At 49.8% G+C, this 16,427-nt stretch overlaps 3 protein-coding genes across 3 annotated transcripts; 2 read left to right on the top strand and 1 right to left on the bottom strand.

Annotated features, from left to right (window-relative positions):
• Positions 1–14: 14 nt before the first annotated feature.
• Positions 15–1,169, bottom strand: TGME49_210975 (hypothetical protein; the record flags this gene model as incomplete). Its single annotated transcript, XM_018779524.1, has 1 exon — positions 15–1,169. One exon carries the CDS (start codon positions 1,167–1,169, stop codon positions 234–236), a length of 936 nt encoding a protein of 311 aa, XP_018637966.1. The 3' UTR covers positions 15–233.
• Positions 15–8,996, top strand: TGME49_210980 (alternative splicing type 3 and, putative). Its single transcript, XM_018779525.1, has 9 exons — positions 15–148; positions 602–1,250; positions 3,218–3,300; positions 3,976–4,046; positions 4,540–4,634; positions 5,068–5,176; positions 5,737–5,800; positions 6,207–6,323; positions 6,822–8,996. The coding sequence occupies exons 2-9, from the start codon at positions 1,235–1,237 to the stop codon at positions 7,929–7,931; spliced, it is 1,665 nt and encodes a 554-aa protein (XP_018637965.1). The 5' UTR covers positions 15–148; positions 602–1,234; the 3' UTR covers positions 7,932–8,996.
• A 5,078-nt stretch (positions 8,997–14,074) lies between these two features.
• On the top strand, positions 14,075–16,342 carry TGME49_210990 (hypothetical protein; the record flags this gene model as incomplete). The annotated part of the gene is made up of 4 exons (XM_002371203.1): positions 14,075–14,131; positions 14,501–15,436; positions 15,734–15,946; positions 16,256–16,342. 4 exons carry the CDS (start codon positions 14,075–14,077, stop codon positions 16,340–16,342), a joined length of 1,293 nt encoding a protein of 430 aa, XP_002371244.1.
• Between the last annotated feature and the right edge of the window lie 85 nt (positions 16,343–16,427).

Raw genomic sequence — 16,427 nt, 5'->3', positions numbered from 1 at the left:
GCGGCAAACTTTTTTCGAAACAGGACTTTGAATTGATTTTCACGCTCGATTTCTCTGCGCAAACTCTGCTCCAGAGACTCGGTGTCTCTCCCAACTCAGCTGGACTGAACAGGCGTGGATGTAGGGGGCAAGAAGCACAGGCGGCCAGGTACGGTTCCACTTCTCGTTGCTCCCTGTGCGGCTCTTTTCCGCCTTTCATCCGGGGAAACCTGCGGTTTCTTTCCGCGTTGACTTCACAGATTCTCCGTTTTCCTTCGTGGAAAGAGTCCGGATTTCGCCGCTTCCACCTCCATCTCGACGGCTCTGTACACTCGTGATTTTTCGTCGACTCGCGCGCACCATCGTCTCCGTTGTCTCTTTTTTTTTCTCCGCGGCAGTTCTTGCCTTGGCAAGCGCAGAGTTGGGGAGGCCGAGAAGGCACCCAGAAATTGCCTGAAGACGCAGAGTTGCGCGAAAAGACGCAGACCGCAGACTGGGATTCCTCCGTCTCTGCGCGCCTTCTCTTCTCTCGGTTCGTTCTCCGCCCCTGCACTGCGTGCTCCTCCACTCTTCAGAAACGACTTGCTTGTCTTTCGAGCGGTTTGCTTTTTGACGCCTGCAGTCCGAGAAGAAGGCCTTCCACGGCAGAGAGCAGGTCGCCGGCGATCTTCCTTTGCCTCGGCCAGTTCACGGAAGGGTGACAGCTGGGGCACTACGTGCAAAGATCTGCATGCGCGATTTCGTCGTCGCTTTCTTCCACACTCCGAGTCGAGCACGACTGTCTGCAGGAGGGAAGCCAAGGGCAGGACCGTTTGTCTCCGCGACCCTGCACTCGCCTTTCTGCAGTCGTGTACGCACGCTGTTCCGGTCAGCTGTTCTCCGTGAGTATTTTCAACGTCTGGTGGAGCCTTGTCTCCCAACTTTTCGTTTTTCCTCGACTTGCGCAACTCTCCGTCTTCCCCGAGTCGCCTCCTCCTCCCTGCCCTTTCTGTGGGGTACACACACTCCAGTGGACATACACCCCACGTACAGAAGTATCGGGCGTCTCGCCAGCGTTTCACTCTCTCAGCTTGCCTCGCCTGTTTTCCACGCGGCTCGCGGAGAACGAGAGGAAGAACACGAGCGATAACAACAGGACGCACAAGACACGAGCGAGAGCAAGAGGAAGCGCAAAGCGAGGCGAGGACCATTCAGGCGGTTTGCCAGAGTTTCGGTGTCTCTTAGGCTCTGTTTTCTATTTTCGACGAGAGCAACCATGGATGAAATGCGAGGTAAGCGACTGGGTAGAGACAGTGGAAAACAGAAAGGCTTCCACTTTCTTCCACGACACTCGAATCCACGCCTCGACGTGAAGCGGACGCAAAACGCACAGAAGGAAAGAAGGCGTCTGGGGAACGCCGCAGCTCCAATTTTTTATTTTTCGCAGCCAGGCGCTCGCCTCATCGCATCTCAGTGCGCATGCCTCCGTCGAAAAATGTATGAATATCTATCTGTCTATAAGCACATACTTACATACTTATATATGTATATATATGTATATGTATATATATGTATATGTATATATACACATAAATTCATATGTGTATATATGTATATGTGTGTATGTAAACAGCTGTATACGTACATGTCCAAGTCGTGGTATCACTGTGGATCTGCGCAGTCGCGGGAAAGTGTGGTGTCGGACTTCGTCTGTGTGGAGCCTCTCTGTTTTCTCCAAGTAGTTGCGAAGGACATGGGAGAACGAAGAAACGCACGAGTGCGCAAAAGTGCATGCAGCGAGACAGAACTCGAGGAGAGAGAGAAAGAGAGGGACAACTGCGGCAAAGCTTCAGTGCCTCGAGCGAGGGAGGATCGAGCGGTGTAGCTTGCGCAGTTTGGAGAGAGGAAGTCGATTGGCGCATGCATTAAACGTTCAGCAAGACAGACAGAAACACGAGACAGTCTGTTAGTTTCTAGAACGAAGGCCGGCGCAGAACTGATGGCAAGGCTGGGCTTGTCCCTGCGAGGAAAGGGGAGAGTGTAAAAGACGCAGAGAGGTGCCTGTGCTTCACGGCGTCGGGTGTATGTACAGCGCACGGACCGGAGCCTTGCACGTCTTGTTTTGGAAACGATGGAACCTTTCTTGCCTATCATTCATGCGGATCAAGTTGCTCGTCGTTCGAGGTACTTCCATTTCTCCAGAGTTTCCCATGCCGTTTGTCCTCGTCAATCCATTTCATACGTAGTTCTGCGTATCCGTAGATGTCGACGAGTTCTCCGCAGAAACATGCACAAACACACATATATATGTAAATATATATATACATATATATATATATGTATATATATGTATAGGTGTGGATGTATGTGAAGCATGCGCATGCAGATACATGTTTTGCCTGGTGAGTGGTCTAGGTTCTTTGGCTTTCTGTTGGTTTTTTCATCTTCCTCGTTCCTTCTTTCCGACGAAACACAGATGTTTCTTCTGTGTGACCGAGGCACTCGTGTCTTCTTCGTTTTCATCACAAGGACAGGCGACGCCGAGGCCTCCACGGGTGCCTGTTCGCGCTCCAAACGCGCACTGTTTTACGTCGCTTCTCTCATTTCTCTCGCCCTGGAACGCAGAAGAGCCATGCCTGTGACTCCGGCTCTGCATGCACCCGTGGGAAGCAAGCATCTTGCTGTACATACATCCCAGGCCGCTCGCGCCTACGCCGCCTCTGCTGCCTGCATGCGCTCAAACCGTTTTTCACGCGACGTTCCTAGTATACTGCCGTGCTGCCTTTCTAGGAAAAGCGGGAGCAAAGTGTCTTGATTCTACTCATGTAAATCTGCATAAGTCTCTCTCTCTCTCTATATATATATATATATATATCTGTGCACCTGTACCCATGTATGTATATCGATATATATATGTATATATTGGTATGCGTAGACTTGTATCGTTCTACATTCACGTATGTGCACACGCACATACATGTTATATATTACGTACATGGTGTGTTTTCTAGACTTTGTTAGACGGGAGAGAGCGCGTTTCTGATTTGTTCTCGGTTTCTCTTCGTTTTTCTGGAGTTTCTGACTGCATCCATGTTTCTCCATGCAAGTCGTCTTCCGTGCAAGCGTGCTCTGCGGACGCCTACCAGTGAGGAGTAGCAGGTTCCTCGCGTTTCTCGCTAAAGCAAGATGACGCGGGAGAGGCAAAGCCGGTTTCCTCTCTCTCACGTTGCTTGATCTTTCTCGGGTGCCTGCTTTGCAGCTATGCTCGACTCTCTCATGGGCCGCAACCGCAACGAATGCGGCCGGAACAAGAGAGGCGACAGCTCCTTCAAAGATGACGAAGTGAGACCGGCTTCCCTAGAAGCAAGAGAGACAAGGACAACATGTCTTCCACTCCAGGGCGCTCCTGTCTCGCGTGTGCCTCCAAATATATATATATATATAATATAAATATATAAATATAAATATATAAATATTTAAATGTAAATATGTATATAAATATAAATGTATATACATAAAAATATTCATGTATATGCATATACTTGTCGTTTGAGACCTCGTAGATGTGGAGAGGTGTGTCAACGTACGCGTAGGTTTGGACATCTGTAGACGCCGCACCCATAGAGTTTCTACATGTTTGTGTGTGAGGGTGCGTATCTGCATGCGTCTCAGTCTATATTTGTGCACCTGGCCGCAGTATTGAACAACGTCGATGACTTGCGTAGCGGTCTGTTCGCTTGTGAGAACGTCGCTTCCATGGGGGCAACCCTCAGAAGCTACGTGACTCCGAGTTCTCCCTCTCGAATGCTGAAACCGGGTGTGGAGGCGTGCATGCGCCAACACAAGAACCGTGCTTCGAGACCGGAGTTGCGCGCGCATGCAGTTCATGTGAATCAGTCTGACTTCTGCCGCTGAGTTACAGGATTTTCACTTTCTCTTTGAGCAAAGAAGACGCCAGCACCCGCACACACTCCCGCACTGCCTCGTGACTTTGTGCGACTTCTCCCTTTCCTGCAGATCTGCAAATTCTTCTTGCTCGACTACTGCCCCCACGAGTTGTTTCCAAACACTCGCAGCGACTTGGGGCCGTACGTCTGCATGCACTCAGACAACCCTATCACGTATACATCCATATACATATATGTATTTGTGCATATTTTTCATGTATTTATATATATATATATATATATATATGTATAGATATATTTACATCCATATACGCATGCGTATATATATATATATATATATATATATACTCTGAGTGTATGTAGTCTCATGTCTACACGAACGATTTTATGTAGGTATGTCTTTGTGCATGCATATCTCTCTTGACATCAAGGTAAATGAGTGTGTAAAATGAGTTAGATGTATCTTTCTCTCCACACCTCTTCTACAGGGTGTGTCTATATGCAAAGAGATCTAGTGAGACCTACACACCGATATTCAAGCACCAGGCGTAGATGCGTCTACCTGCGTGCATCTCTGAACGGGTTTTTGCGTGATGTGCATGCAGGGCGTTTCAGTTTTGGGGGGGTTGGCAGGCGAAAGGTAAATGCGTCTTGTGTTTTTGTACCTTTTCAGATGCCCGAAAGAACATCGTCCAGACTTAAAGGAAGCCTTCGAGAAAGATGAGAACCACGAGTACTACAAAGCCCTGTACGAACAGGAGTTCATGAGTGAGTTTTTTTCCAGTTCTGCTACAGTGTCGAAGGATTCAGTCTCTCGTACACAGGAAAAGAGAGGAAAGAAACAGCAGAGGTTCGCAGGCAGACACACACAGTCATTCAGTGTATCTGGCATACGAAAATACATACATAAAATACATACATATGTGAATCGCTTTGTCCACTTGTGCAAATATATATATGTTTATACAAATGGAGCTCTCGATTTACATCGTACCTGAATGGTCTTTTCTAACAGATTAGGCGGCGTTAAGAGCGTTCACATCAAAGTATATGTATATATATATGTATAGGTATATGTATATTTATGCGTCGATGTCCCGATACATGTCGGAAGGAGGGACTGCATGCGAAAGTGTGTGGTATTTGTGTGAATCGGTGTATGCACGTTCGAAGCGCACCCGTTGTGTGTCAACTCTTCCAGAGTTCTTGAAGCGCTTAGTCGATCAAATGGAGAGCCGCATAAAGAAAGTTCAGCAGCGCATCGACGCTAACAACACGGTCACCGAACTCGACAAAGACACAGCAGAAAAGTAGGCCTTCCGGTGGTTTTCTCCGCCTCCTCTTTTTTTTTGCTTCCTTCGCTCTCCTCGCGTCTCGCTTTCCTGCCGTCTTGGACTGTGCGTGGGTGGGAGGTCTTTACGTTTTCTTGAGAGAGCGCTCGCATATTTTCAGGAGCGAGTGTTCGCCTGGTCTGGTGCATACGAATGCATGCTGGACAGACGATGTCGGGGGAAGGCAAAGACGAAATGAGACAGTTCGTGGTTCATCAAAATGAAAACACAGCTTTCTATTGAGGTACATATCTATTTCGTTTCAACTACTCGAAAATACAGTCACTCCAAACAGTGTCAACGGCAAGTAAATGTGGATGCACACATGTACATATATATATATATATATATATTATATAATATGTACATGCATAATAAATGCATGTCTGTAGTGTGTACATGCGTGTAAGCATATGCAGGTACAAGACAAAGTGTAGTTGCATTGCGAATACTTTTGTGTGGTTTGTGTGTTCGTTTTTTTCTTGGATAAGGCGTTTGCGTGTACACGTTGAGAAGACTTGCTTCTTTGTGTTCTTCAGAGTCAACGCTGTGAACGCACAGATCTCCGAGTTGTTGAAGAAGCAAGACGAAGCTGGCGCGAAGGTGAGGATATATCTCTGCCTTTTCAGAGAAACCCGTAGCTGAGATGTACGTGCATCACGTAGCTGTGCATGCAGTGCTAGAGTGAAACAGAGATACATGTGTGTCGCCGCGTGCTTCGCTACAAACGTATATATATATATATATATATGTTTGTATATATATATATATATGGACGTAAGCATTTGTCGTACAGGCGCTTGTCTGGAACTAAATATGCATGCTTTGGATATATGAGTACATCTGTAGATGTATATACATACATGCATATATGTATATATATATATATATATATGCGTCTTTGTGTGTGCAAATTTGCGTATGATTGGATATGTAATGGTGGAACGCATGTGAATGTGTGGGTCGCTTTTGAGGGGCTGGGGTGTGTGTTTTCTGTTTCTGAACATAGGGGGAGATCGATGTAGCGGAGAAACTAAATGAAGAAGTAGCTCTGCTGCAGCGAGAAGTTCAGCGACTGAAAAATCCTCATGCAGACATCGCAACCATCCGCGAAAGCCAACTTCGAGTAAGCGTCGAACGTTTTGGGTTAAGGCGGTGTCGAGAGGCTTGTCTCTCTCACGTCTGACTGCTGTTGTTCCCCAAGTCGTTTGTGCAGTTCGTCTTAGGTTCTATCTGTGTCTAATGTCCTGGCACAGACATGCAAATGCGTACGTCTTTCTATGTGTTTCTACGTATCTGTATCTATAAGTGTATGTGTCTGTATCTGTATCTGTGTTGACATGTAAGTCTTTCTGGATTCGTCTGTCTCGAGATATTTGTATCTGTTTATCAACCTCTCCATCGCAATGCGTGTGACCTCTTCGTGCACCCACCTTTGCGCTTCAGGTGTCGTGCTTTTCTATAGGGGGCTGTGCGACGTTTTGTCTCCAACTTTTTATTTTCTTGTCTATGTTTTTTTCGCCTTAGTGGTTTTCTCTGCGTCCCGCCTTCGTCTCTCCTATGGAGCGTTTCGTCGCCTTCTGTTCACGACCGTCTGTTCTTCCAAAGCGTTTTTGCGTCGCAGGTCTGCGCGGTCTGCGGGGCTCTGCAGAGCGCGGGAGACGCGCTGTGTCGCTACGAAAGTCACGCAAGTGGAAAGCAGCATCGAGGCTTCGAAAAGATTCGTTCCTCGCTGGCGAAACTGGTGGAGACCGAGCGCGAGCGCGAGGCAGTCCTGGGTCGAGGAGTGAATGGAGCGCGACGCAGAGAAGCCTCCCACCCGAGAGCGTCGGAGAGAGTCAGAGGCGACAGCGGCCTCCGCGGGCGCTCCCCGCAGAATCGAGACCGAGGCGGATCGCGAGACGCAGGTCGGCGGGCGGAGCACGCGTATCGAAGTCGCGGAGGGCGTTTCGAGGAGGAAGAAGAGGAGAGGAGAAGGCGCGAGCGAACCGCGGGAGGCGACAGGGGCAGCCGATACCGCGAGGACAGCTACGGTCGGTTCTCTTCGGCTTACAGACGAGACGGTCGAGGGTACGAGAGCCGCCGCGGAGGGGACGAGACGCTGAGCAGCAGAGCGCGGTACGGAGAGAGAGACCGAGAGGGAGAGAGAGAAGGGAGGTTCCGGTCGAGAGACTATCCGGAGGGAGGGCGACAGCGAGGCTACGACTCGCACAGGAGCAGAGAAGGTCGATACTCGAGAGACTGTCGAGACAGAGGCGAGGAAGACTTCCGGCGAGACTCTGAACGGATGCGAGAGAGACACAGGCGATACAGGGATGACCGAGATGAGAGGGACGAGGACAGAGGAGACAGGGGAGACAGAGGTGGCGAGAGAGAGGAGATAGGAGATCGAGAAGATCGAGAGGAGAGAGAGAGACAGAGAAGCAGATACTCGCGGAGAAGTCGCAGTGGGGACCGTGCGGAGGAAGAGGGTGAGGCGAAGGGAGGAAGGGAGACAAAGAGGAGACGATACGAAGAGGAGAGAGGGGACGAACAGAGAAGAGACGGAGACTACGCTTACCACGGAGACGACAAACCGACGAAAGACCCATGCAGAGGAGACGAAGGCGCGAAGGCGAAGTCCCATCTCGTCGAGGCACCTCGAGAAGGCGACAGCCGAGCGCACGGAGGAGACGGTTGTGAGAAAGACGAGAAAAACGGATATAGGAACACAGAGGCAGCGAACGCAGAGTAATTATGTGAGGGTGCCACGAGTGTCGAAAACGAGAAACCTTCCCTGTTCCGTCCACTTGTGAGCGGTCTCTTGCGGCCGCAGCCACAACTCCAAGATCCAGCTCTGCTTTGTCTTTTTTCCGCGCTTTTTTTCAAGAACTACACAACTGCCAGTTTTCGACCTTTGTGGAGATGCGTCACGGGTGACCTTCACACAGACATATGCACGCATGTGTGTATACCCATTTGCTATTGTAGGTATACATAATATACATAACATATAGATATATAGATATATATATATGCACACTGGGTTGTGTACCAGCGTCAATGTGGTACGCACAGTCAATCGCATCTGCATAGAGAAACTTGTGATGAAAACATTTATGACAACGTGATTGTACAGCTTCCAGTTTTCTTGTTGACATCAGTTTTCGTTTTCGATCTCTTTGCTCTATCCGCTGTCCTTTTCGAGTAATTGCTTCCGTAAAGACAAACGCGTTTCCGACGTGCGAGGTCATGAGAAACCTGTTCATGGGGCACACGGCTTTTCTCCACGAGTCTGTCTGTTGGGGGTGTCTGGGTTGCGTGAGGGGAAGTGCTGCATGCGTTTTTCGTGGATTTCCAGGAAGAACTGAGCAAGCGTGTATTCTGTCACGGTGTCACGCACAAACTCTCTTCTGCTTCGCTTTTCGTAGAGAAGCGGGAGCGGCGGACACGCGAGGGGAAGACTCAGTTTCAGGAGAATCAAAAGTGAAATCACACGCTGAATTCTTGTACATGCAGTGTCTAGACAGCGGGAGCGGTGACGGGTCTCTTTATTGGTCTGTCGCTGTTCTGGGATAGTTTCCGGTGGATCTTCGTTCCGATTTTTTATGTCTTCGCGTCTCATGCGTTTCCACGGAAGGTTCTGACGGGCGGCAGTGCAAAGCGTGATTTCTGGCGTCTCTGGAGTCCGTCTTTTCCGTCAAACGTGGCGCAAAAACGGAAGAGTGATATGCGTCTTCGCGAGTCGCGCCGTTTTGTAGCATGCACTTGCTGACGGCTGTTTCTCTCGAAACTTTCGGAAATGAAGACGCTCCCCGAGAAACAAGACGGCTTCGGATGCCTTTGATGCATTCCTTTTGCATTCGTTGCCGAGTGTCGGCGTCGTCCCGACGGTTTTTCCGGTTCACTCACCCCGGGGTTCACTGCACCCGAAATCACAGCGAAAAACGAGTTTCTTGATAGAAGCAGATATTCGTAGGCAGCGGAATGCAGAGCGACCCTGGATAAGGATTGTGCTTCTCGAGCGAGGACGCTGGTGTGAAGGAAGAAGAGCCATCGAAATCGCAAGCCTGAGGCACTTCCAGACACCGACAAAAATGACAGGCGACGGATCTGAAACTGCCGCTTGGGTAAATCCCTTTCCCAAGCAATCGGGAAAGGGGAGAAAACATGAGAGGGCCTACATGCAGCCATGTGTCCGTTTCCCCATTCAAGTTCACACTTGATGTGCGGTTGCCTCTCGAGTTCGTCGCTTCGTCTTGGAGCACATATATCCAAATGCACCACGGAGAGACACTGTGGAAGTTCGGCTCGCGAGGAAACGTGCGAAAAGTTCAGAAAGTAGAGGGGATATCTCAAGCACGTGCGTCGATCCAGGGCGGCAGTATAAATTTCTTCTACCCCCCCCCCCCCCACCCTATTGAGTGTGAAAGACCGTTTGCACGGCCTGTTAACTTCTACCAACAGGTGGACGGAACGAAACGAACCTTTAAGCAAAGACGCTGGTATTCCGTTCGAATTCCCGTGGTAAAAAAGTCACCGAATGACGACGGAGGGAACACTTTTGTGGTATGCAGCGTAAGGAAGGAACACATACTTGCAGAGCTGCTGCAGAACATTTAAACATATTTCATTTTCTCAGCACGAAGCGCAAGACTCGCCTCAGAGGCGCGACGTAGCTCTCCTGTTCGCTCAGAGGTTTGTGCGTTGATGTGCTTATGGATGCGAGGATCTCTGATACTCGCAGTCGAGGGACAGAAACGGAAAACGGAATCGGCTGTCAATTCTGCCGCAGGCGCCAAGAATCTTTGGAAGTAACCGCGCGACACTCACTGTCCGGTGTAGCAGCCTGCAGTATTTCAGTTAGAGACGACGGCGAAACGTTTGCGTACATCCCGGGTTCGCGGCTACCATAAAGTCTCTGTTACCACTGGCCATGAGTGCAAGTCTGGCACCAGAACATCGAGAAAATGCCTTTCGTTTTCCAAGGTGTAACGTTTGCAGGGCATTGGCGGACAGTAACATTCAGGGAGTGTGCATGGATACACTTAAAAAGCAGATATTGTCTCTCGTCAGCTTCGGGTGGACTAGACTCGGACCTCCCACGGCAGCTAGAACAACTCAGACAAACACGGGGCATGTCTTGAAAGGGTATCCTTCGTTCCGTTCTCCAGCGAGACGCGTGATGCTGTTACGACCTCATCAGCGCTTCTTCTTCTTTGGATCGCTTGTACACAGGGTGCCCTGGTGGAAAAACCTTCAGTGGCTTCAATCGAGGACTGGACAGTTTGATGATTCGATTAGGTTTACATGGGATTACAGGCTTCACTTCAGTGGAGTGAACGAAGGCATTATAAGACTCGTGCATCCTCCCCAGAATGCTTGTAAAGGATCCGTTACGAACGCAAAGACCCGAGCGCGAAACTGCTCGCTCTGCTCCCGCTCACGCCGTCGAACGTGCAACTCATGCTCTGCGAGTGGTCAAACCATCCATATCGCGAAGTTGTTCCCTTCTTTTTGCACCAGAAATTGTGGAATCCTCCCGTGGAGCATTGGCGCTAGTCGGGCTCGCGACTGCGTGTCAGTTGTAATGTGTTGGAAGCTTTCAGCATCCAACGGGCGGTACTTGTGCCCCTGCGTGTTCTGTTTCTGAAACAGAAACTTTTCATACAACCCTCAGCCTTGCATCTGCTTCTTCAGTCTCTTTGTCACGAGTCCTCCCCGTTTTTTCGCACTGTCAGGTTCCGCAACGGCTACTTTAACGGCGAGCATGCCGTGCCTCGTGTCTGGTAATAACTGATAGGGTACGAAGGATCTTCCAAGTGAGCTCTCAACGAAAAACGGGAGATTCCTCGTCTCCTTCGCACTGCTTTCGATGTTTCCGTTTGCCTTCCTTCCCGTTGCATTTGGGACAGCTCCAGCATTCGTGGCAAACCGTTGAGCCAGACGATCTCACAGTTGCTGCGACAGTTTTGTGCTGTGGACTTTGAGTTGCAGCGAGCACTCTTCTAGCAGGGTTTCTGCTTTCGCGCGTTCCTTTCACATCTTGTGTCAGTTCTGGATAAAGCCTGGAGCGTCTGACGAGATTCAGACAGAGTGGTCGTTCTGTTCTTCAAAACCGGAGTAACCCCTGTGGGTTACCTATGTAAAGTCTTGTGTTTCGTCGTCTGTCAGTTGGCACCTTGCATACATCTTTGAGAAGGGGAAAGTGGGGGTTTTGCAGAACCGCTGCGTTTTGTGCGAATGTCTGCCCTGTAAAATCTCCCTGTCAAGTGAACTGCACTTCCGCTGTTTTGGTTTGCTCTGCTCGTCTTCTTCGTTCTTGTCACCACGGGTTGTGCTAAGGCATCAAATTCAGAACGGTTTCACAACGCGATTTGCCGCTTTTCAACCCGGAGGGGTCTGTCGTTTTCAGAGCTCAGTTTTCACGCGAATCAACGTCATTGCTTCTTGTTCATTCTTGTCTTCGCTTGTTCCTCGCCGTCGTCTCATATTCCGTCTGCATCTTGTTTCCCCTTTCGTGTCTCGTCCTTCGTTAGGTCGCCTTGTCAATTTCTCTACCGTTCTGCTGAGAAGAGAGCCGGACTTCTTAGCTTCCTGAGAGAACCAAGTTCTCCGTTTTCTCACCTTTTGCTGGAATATACTCACGTTAGGCAGTGGAACAGTCAAACTCTAGTGTTGTGTTTTTTGTATTGAATTGAGCGCACAACATCAAAAGTGGCAGGTGTCAATCCTTTCTCGTCGGTTTCTCGCAATTTTCTGGAGAGATCTACTCTTCCCGTCTTCTTTGCATCTGTTCTCACCGTGTATTCGTTATTTGTGTTGTTCCGGTGAAGTCGCCTATCGGCGCATGCCTCCCCGGCTGTCGTCTTCTTGACTCGAGAAGGAAAAAATTGTGGAGTCAAAGGAGTAATTTGTTTTCAGTTTGAAACCCCTCTTTGGAAAAGATGGCGGAACTCACTGACAGTCAGTTGGTTTCGTATGGAAACAAACGCAGCGGGACAGAAGACGAAGCAGAAAACCGCGAGTCCATAACATTGACGCCTTTCAAGTCTCAGGGTATACGCCAGACGTGTAGTGAATCGAGAGATACACATTCACAGAGATGTTCGCATGCATTTTCAAATACAGAGATACAACATGGTCAAACATACGCGTGGGTTCAGATTCCATGCTACAATTACTCTACCTGAGTTTACACAGCCGTATAATGCCATCTAGTAATGGATCGTACTTATGCGTCTACGCAGGAGGCCGCATCTTTACGTGTTTGCGTGTATCCATACCAGCGCCACACAACGCACGTTTTATTCGTAAAAGAGCACAATGTCGTGATGACGAAAATGAGGATCATTTTGCATGGCGTGATTCGTCTATTTTCCGATCGGGGCTTCGTTGCAATCACTCGCTAGAGTGGCTTACGCGGCTAAGACAATTGCACTTCTAATTGTCTCAGATGACACATATCAACACATGTGATATTGGAGTTCACTCACGATTTTCTTACAAATTTTCCCCCCGCCTGTAGTGTGCTCTCACCTCAAGACACTCTTCGATGCACTCGTGGGCTGCTGTTCGCCTTAGTCTGCGCTTGTTTCTGTTTTCTTTTCCATTATCCACGAGGGTCATTGTTCCTCGATGAGATAGGCTTTCGGTTCCCTTTCGTCTCCCGTTTTCGCTTCCTGTTTTCCTATGCGCCGCAGCGATTTTTAAAAAGTTCCTGGAGGCCGGTGTCATCAGTTTGCCTCTGCGAACCTACGAGAAACTAGGGGGAGATGAAGAGGCAGCACGAAACAGGACTTCGACGCAAGTGGCGAAGGTGAAAATGTGTATCTCGTTCTTGCTTTGTACTTTCATAGACCCGACTCTCTGCTGTGGCAACATTAACGTATCTCTCTGCATCTATATATGCATATGGATTTGCATGTGCACCTCCGGTTGGAGACGGAGCTCGTGGTTTCTCGCCTGTGTTACATGCAAGTCTGTGCTTTTTCTACGTTCTTCGATGAGGGAAGGAGCGCCAGTGTGTCTTGACGTAGACGAAGGCAGACACGAAAAATTGAAATGACATGCAACAGAGGGGGATTTGCTCCTGTCCAATTCAGAGAAAAGGTTTTCGTATTTTGGACATGTCACTGAAGAGACGACAGGTGCACACGTATCTCTACATACGTATACACATGTACCTGATTTTTGGTATATATTCGATTGCTTGGAAACACCTCTTGCTTAGGTACGTCGGCATTTGCCGGTAGTACGTCTCCTTCTTCTGTTTCTCAGGTTATAACAGACGGCGAGCTGCGACGGCTGGACCTTCTGCCTACACTGCTTATGTTGTTTCCGTGTCCGACAATTTCACAGCAAAGCGCTCCCCAATCTGCGTCTGCTTCCCGGACTTCCCGAGGGTGTCATTTTCAGAATCACGGAGCACCTGTGAGAGCGAACTACCATTTGTTTGTTGCGTCTCAGCCCCTGCCGCAGCAAGCGATTCTGTTGCGAGGCGCCGCTACCGTTTTGCTCCAGCAGTGGATCCTGTTGAGTGACGACGCGACACTTCTTTCTCGTCGGCTCTTTCGCTTGGAGCGTCAGGCACTGAAGAAAGTGCGGTTTCTCGAAGATGGGAAACCGGGGTACGTGTTTCTGTCTAAAACCCGGAATGCAGATAGTGGACTATGGGGCATTGAACAGGAAGTCGCCGAGGACGGGCACCGGACGAGCGACAGAGTGGGAACTTCAAAAAGTCGGCGGAAACGCGCAAGAACCAGAGAAACCGGTGACGAATACGAGGCTCGTTTGGCTTGTCTTGACAAAAGCGACCAGGTGCCGGGCGGGAAACAAAGAACGCGACCGGACGAGAGCAGAGGAAAGTTTCTCGATTCGCTAGGCGACTCTCTCAACATGGTCACTGACAGCCAAGACGACGTCTACCGCAACTACGAGTTCGACTACGATGCCGTACGCAACCGTTTGCCCAGTTTTTTAACGTGATCATGCCTCTCAGTCCTACTCGTGACGGTTTGACATTGGCATTCACAGGTCCACAGCCAGATTCGCGTGTGAATGCGGCTCTGATGGGTAGTGTTGTGTCTAGGTGGTCGTGCACGGACTTGTTTCGCTTCTGGCAGTCCTAGAACGATGGGGCTATCAAAGAACAGATGCATTAGCGCATTAGCCTCAGCAAATGCGCCGTGCTGCATGATTTGCCTCTAATTCTCCGGGGGAACCTGCGATACTCCTCAAAACCACGCCTGTGACATCATCGCAGCCATTTGGCACTGTGTCTGGTAGCGTGTTCCTGGGTTTCTGCTTTCGTGCTCATCTCAGATCATGCAGAGGCTCCACGATCAGGGCGACGTTCATGAAAATGAAGGTTTTTTCCTCGAGAACGAACTCAGGAAAATGGAGCAAGGGCAAATCCACGGCGCTCCGGGGCCGTACGGCGGACCTCTTCACAACGCGGTTCCCTCCTTTTTGTTTCCAGACGACGAACGCAGCGTACTTAACACATCGTTTTCCGACGACCGTCCTTTCTTCAATGCTTCTTGGAAAGGATACACAGACTTTCGCGACGAGAAGCAGCGGGAGAAGACCAGCACAACGGGTGAAACTGGCCTTCCCAGCCACGAAAAACTCCGAGGAACGCGCGAGAGTTTACGGCCCCTGCAACTGACTCTGCCTCTGTCGCCCTCTAAGTTCGGGCGCTTACAAACTACAACGTCGCATGTACACAATGACGAAGACTTTGTTCGGGACGACACGCGAAACGGGGAGTTTTTCGATTTGAGATCCGGGTCGGGCAGAGAAGACATTGAGGAAGGGAAGGCGGAAGCAGCTAGGGAAGGGGAAAGATACCGAGAGGCTGCAGCGAAGGAGAAAGGCGCGTATCGCGTGTTTGCGGCAGACGAAACTTACCTTAGCCGATGGGGAGACGAACTCGAAGTTGAGAATGACTATTTCGCCGGCGGGCCGGAAAGCGCTGATGCTCACGAGCGGAATCTCCAACAGCCTGACTCAATGCATGGCTGGCATCCTGAAAACGTCCGAGCAAAAGAGCGAAATTGCGATTCGTTCCACGAGAGAGCCCCCGCCAAGGCAAACGAACAGAGGAAACTCGAATTGCCTTTGTTTTCTCTGGAAGACTTGCCGCTTAGAGAAGACGCAGCCACTGAACCTAGTCCTAAACGCCTCCACTTAAGAGACGCCCGTGCAGGACACGGAAGGGAAGGAACGGGGCCGGATTCGACTCACGAAGCCGGAAAGGTTAGCATGCTCGTTTAGAAACACTGTGCCAACGTCGAAAAACATGGAAGTAGATTAGCATTCTCAGTGGCCGCCTGTCCATGGCGGGGGGTTGATGTCTTCACCGGATGTTCGTACTGTATCGAGCTGTTGGGATCGTACGTATTCTGTAAGACACACAGAATGGGACTCTGTCGAGTCTGTCGAGAGTGGAAGAGAATTCGGGGGGATAGGGTTTTCACACATTTCCTTGGTGTTCTTTCTGGTTTCCCAAACTTTGCTATTGCTCTGTCTCGAACACTGTGAGTTCCTCTTCAGGCCAGCCGGAAGGTTCTGTGGGATCGAGTTGCCTTCGCTTCTCCGGGACTTCCTTCGCTGCTCATTTCTCCCACTCTCTCTCTGTCGGAGAAGCAGAGACAGTGGAAGGAGTTCTGGAACCATGTCGACTCGCTGCAAGCACAGATTGAGCATGCACAGACACTCGCTCTCCTGACTATTCGATTTCACCTGTCTTCTCCAATGCTCGGCTTGGTGAGCGTCTACACAGAAGACCAGCAAAGCAACAGTAATGGCTGGAGAGGGAAGTCGACTCGTGATCGAGCCTCAGTTTCACGGAAAAGACTGTGTTCGCAGCATTCTAACAAGTCAGATCCGTCTGTCTAATGTGAGGCTGAGATCGCGGAAAAGTGGAGGAATCGAGACTAACAAGTGGCTGACGGGAAGGATGAGATAGACGAAGGAGAACGTCTGCCTTCCCCTTTTCCAAATTTGCATCTTCTGAAACAATGAGTGTGCCTCCCTGGTTTCCACTGCGTTTTTCTGTCCGCGCGTTTCTTCCAGATCATGCCCGTCGTATCGACAGCCCACGTTTGCTGCCTTTCCCTTTTGCGGCTGGAAGCACTCATCGACGCCACACTCTTTTTTTAATCTAGCAATGGAGAGAGACACTCACGAGTTCAAACCCGTAACTTCGTAATCTCAGTGGTTTCGGTGGAAACACGACACAATTGTA

Source organism: Toxoplasma gondii, chromosome IV, assembly GCF_000006565.2.
Source record: "Toxoplasma gondii ME49 chromosome IV, whole genome shotgun sequence".
Taxonomy (NCBI): Eukaryota; Apicomplexa; class Conoidasida; order Eucoccidiorida; family Sarcocystidae; genus Toxoplasma; species Toxoplasma gondii.
This window is presented reverse-complemented; position numbering and strand designations above follow the sequence as displayed.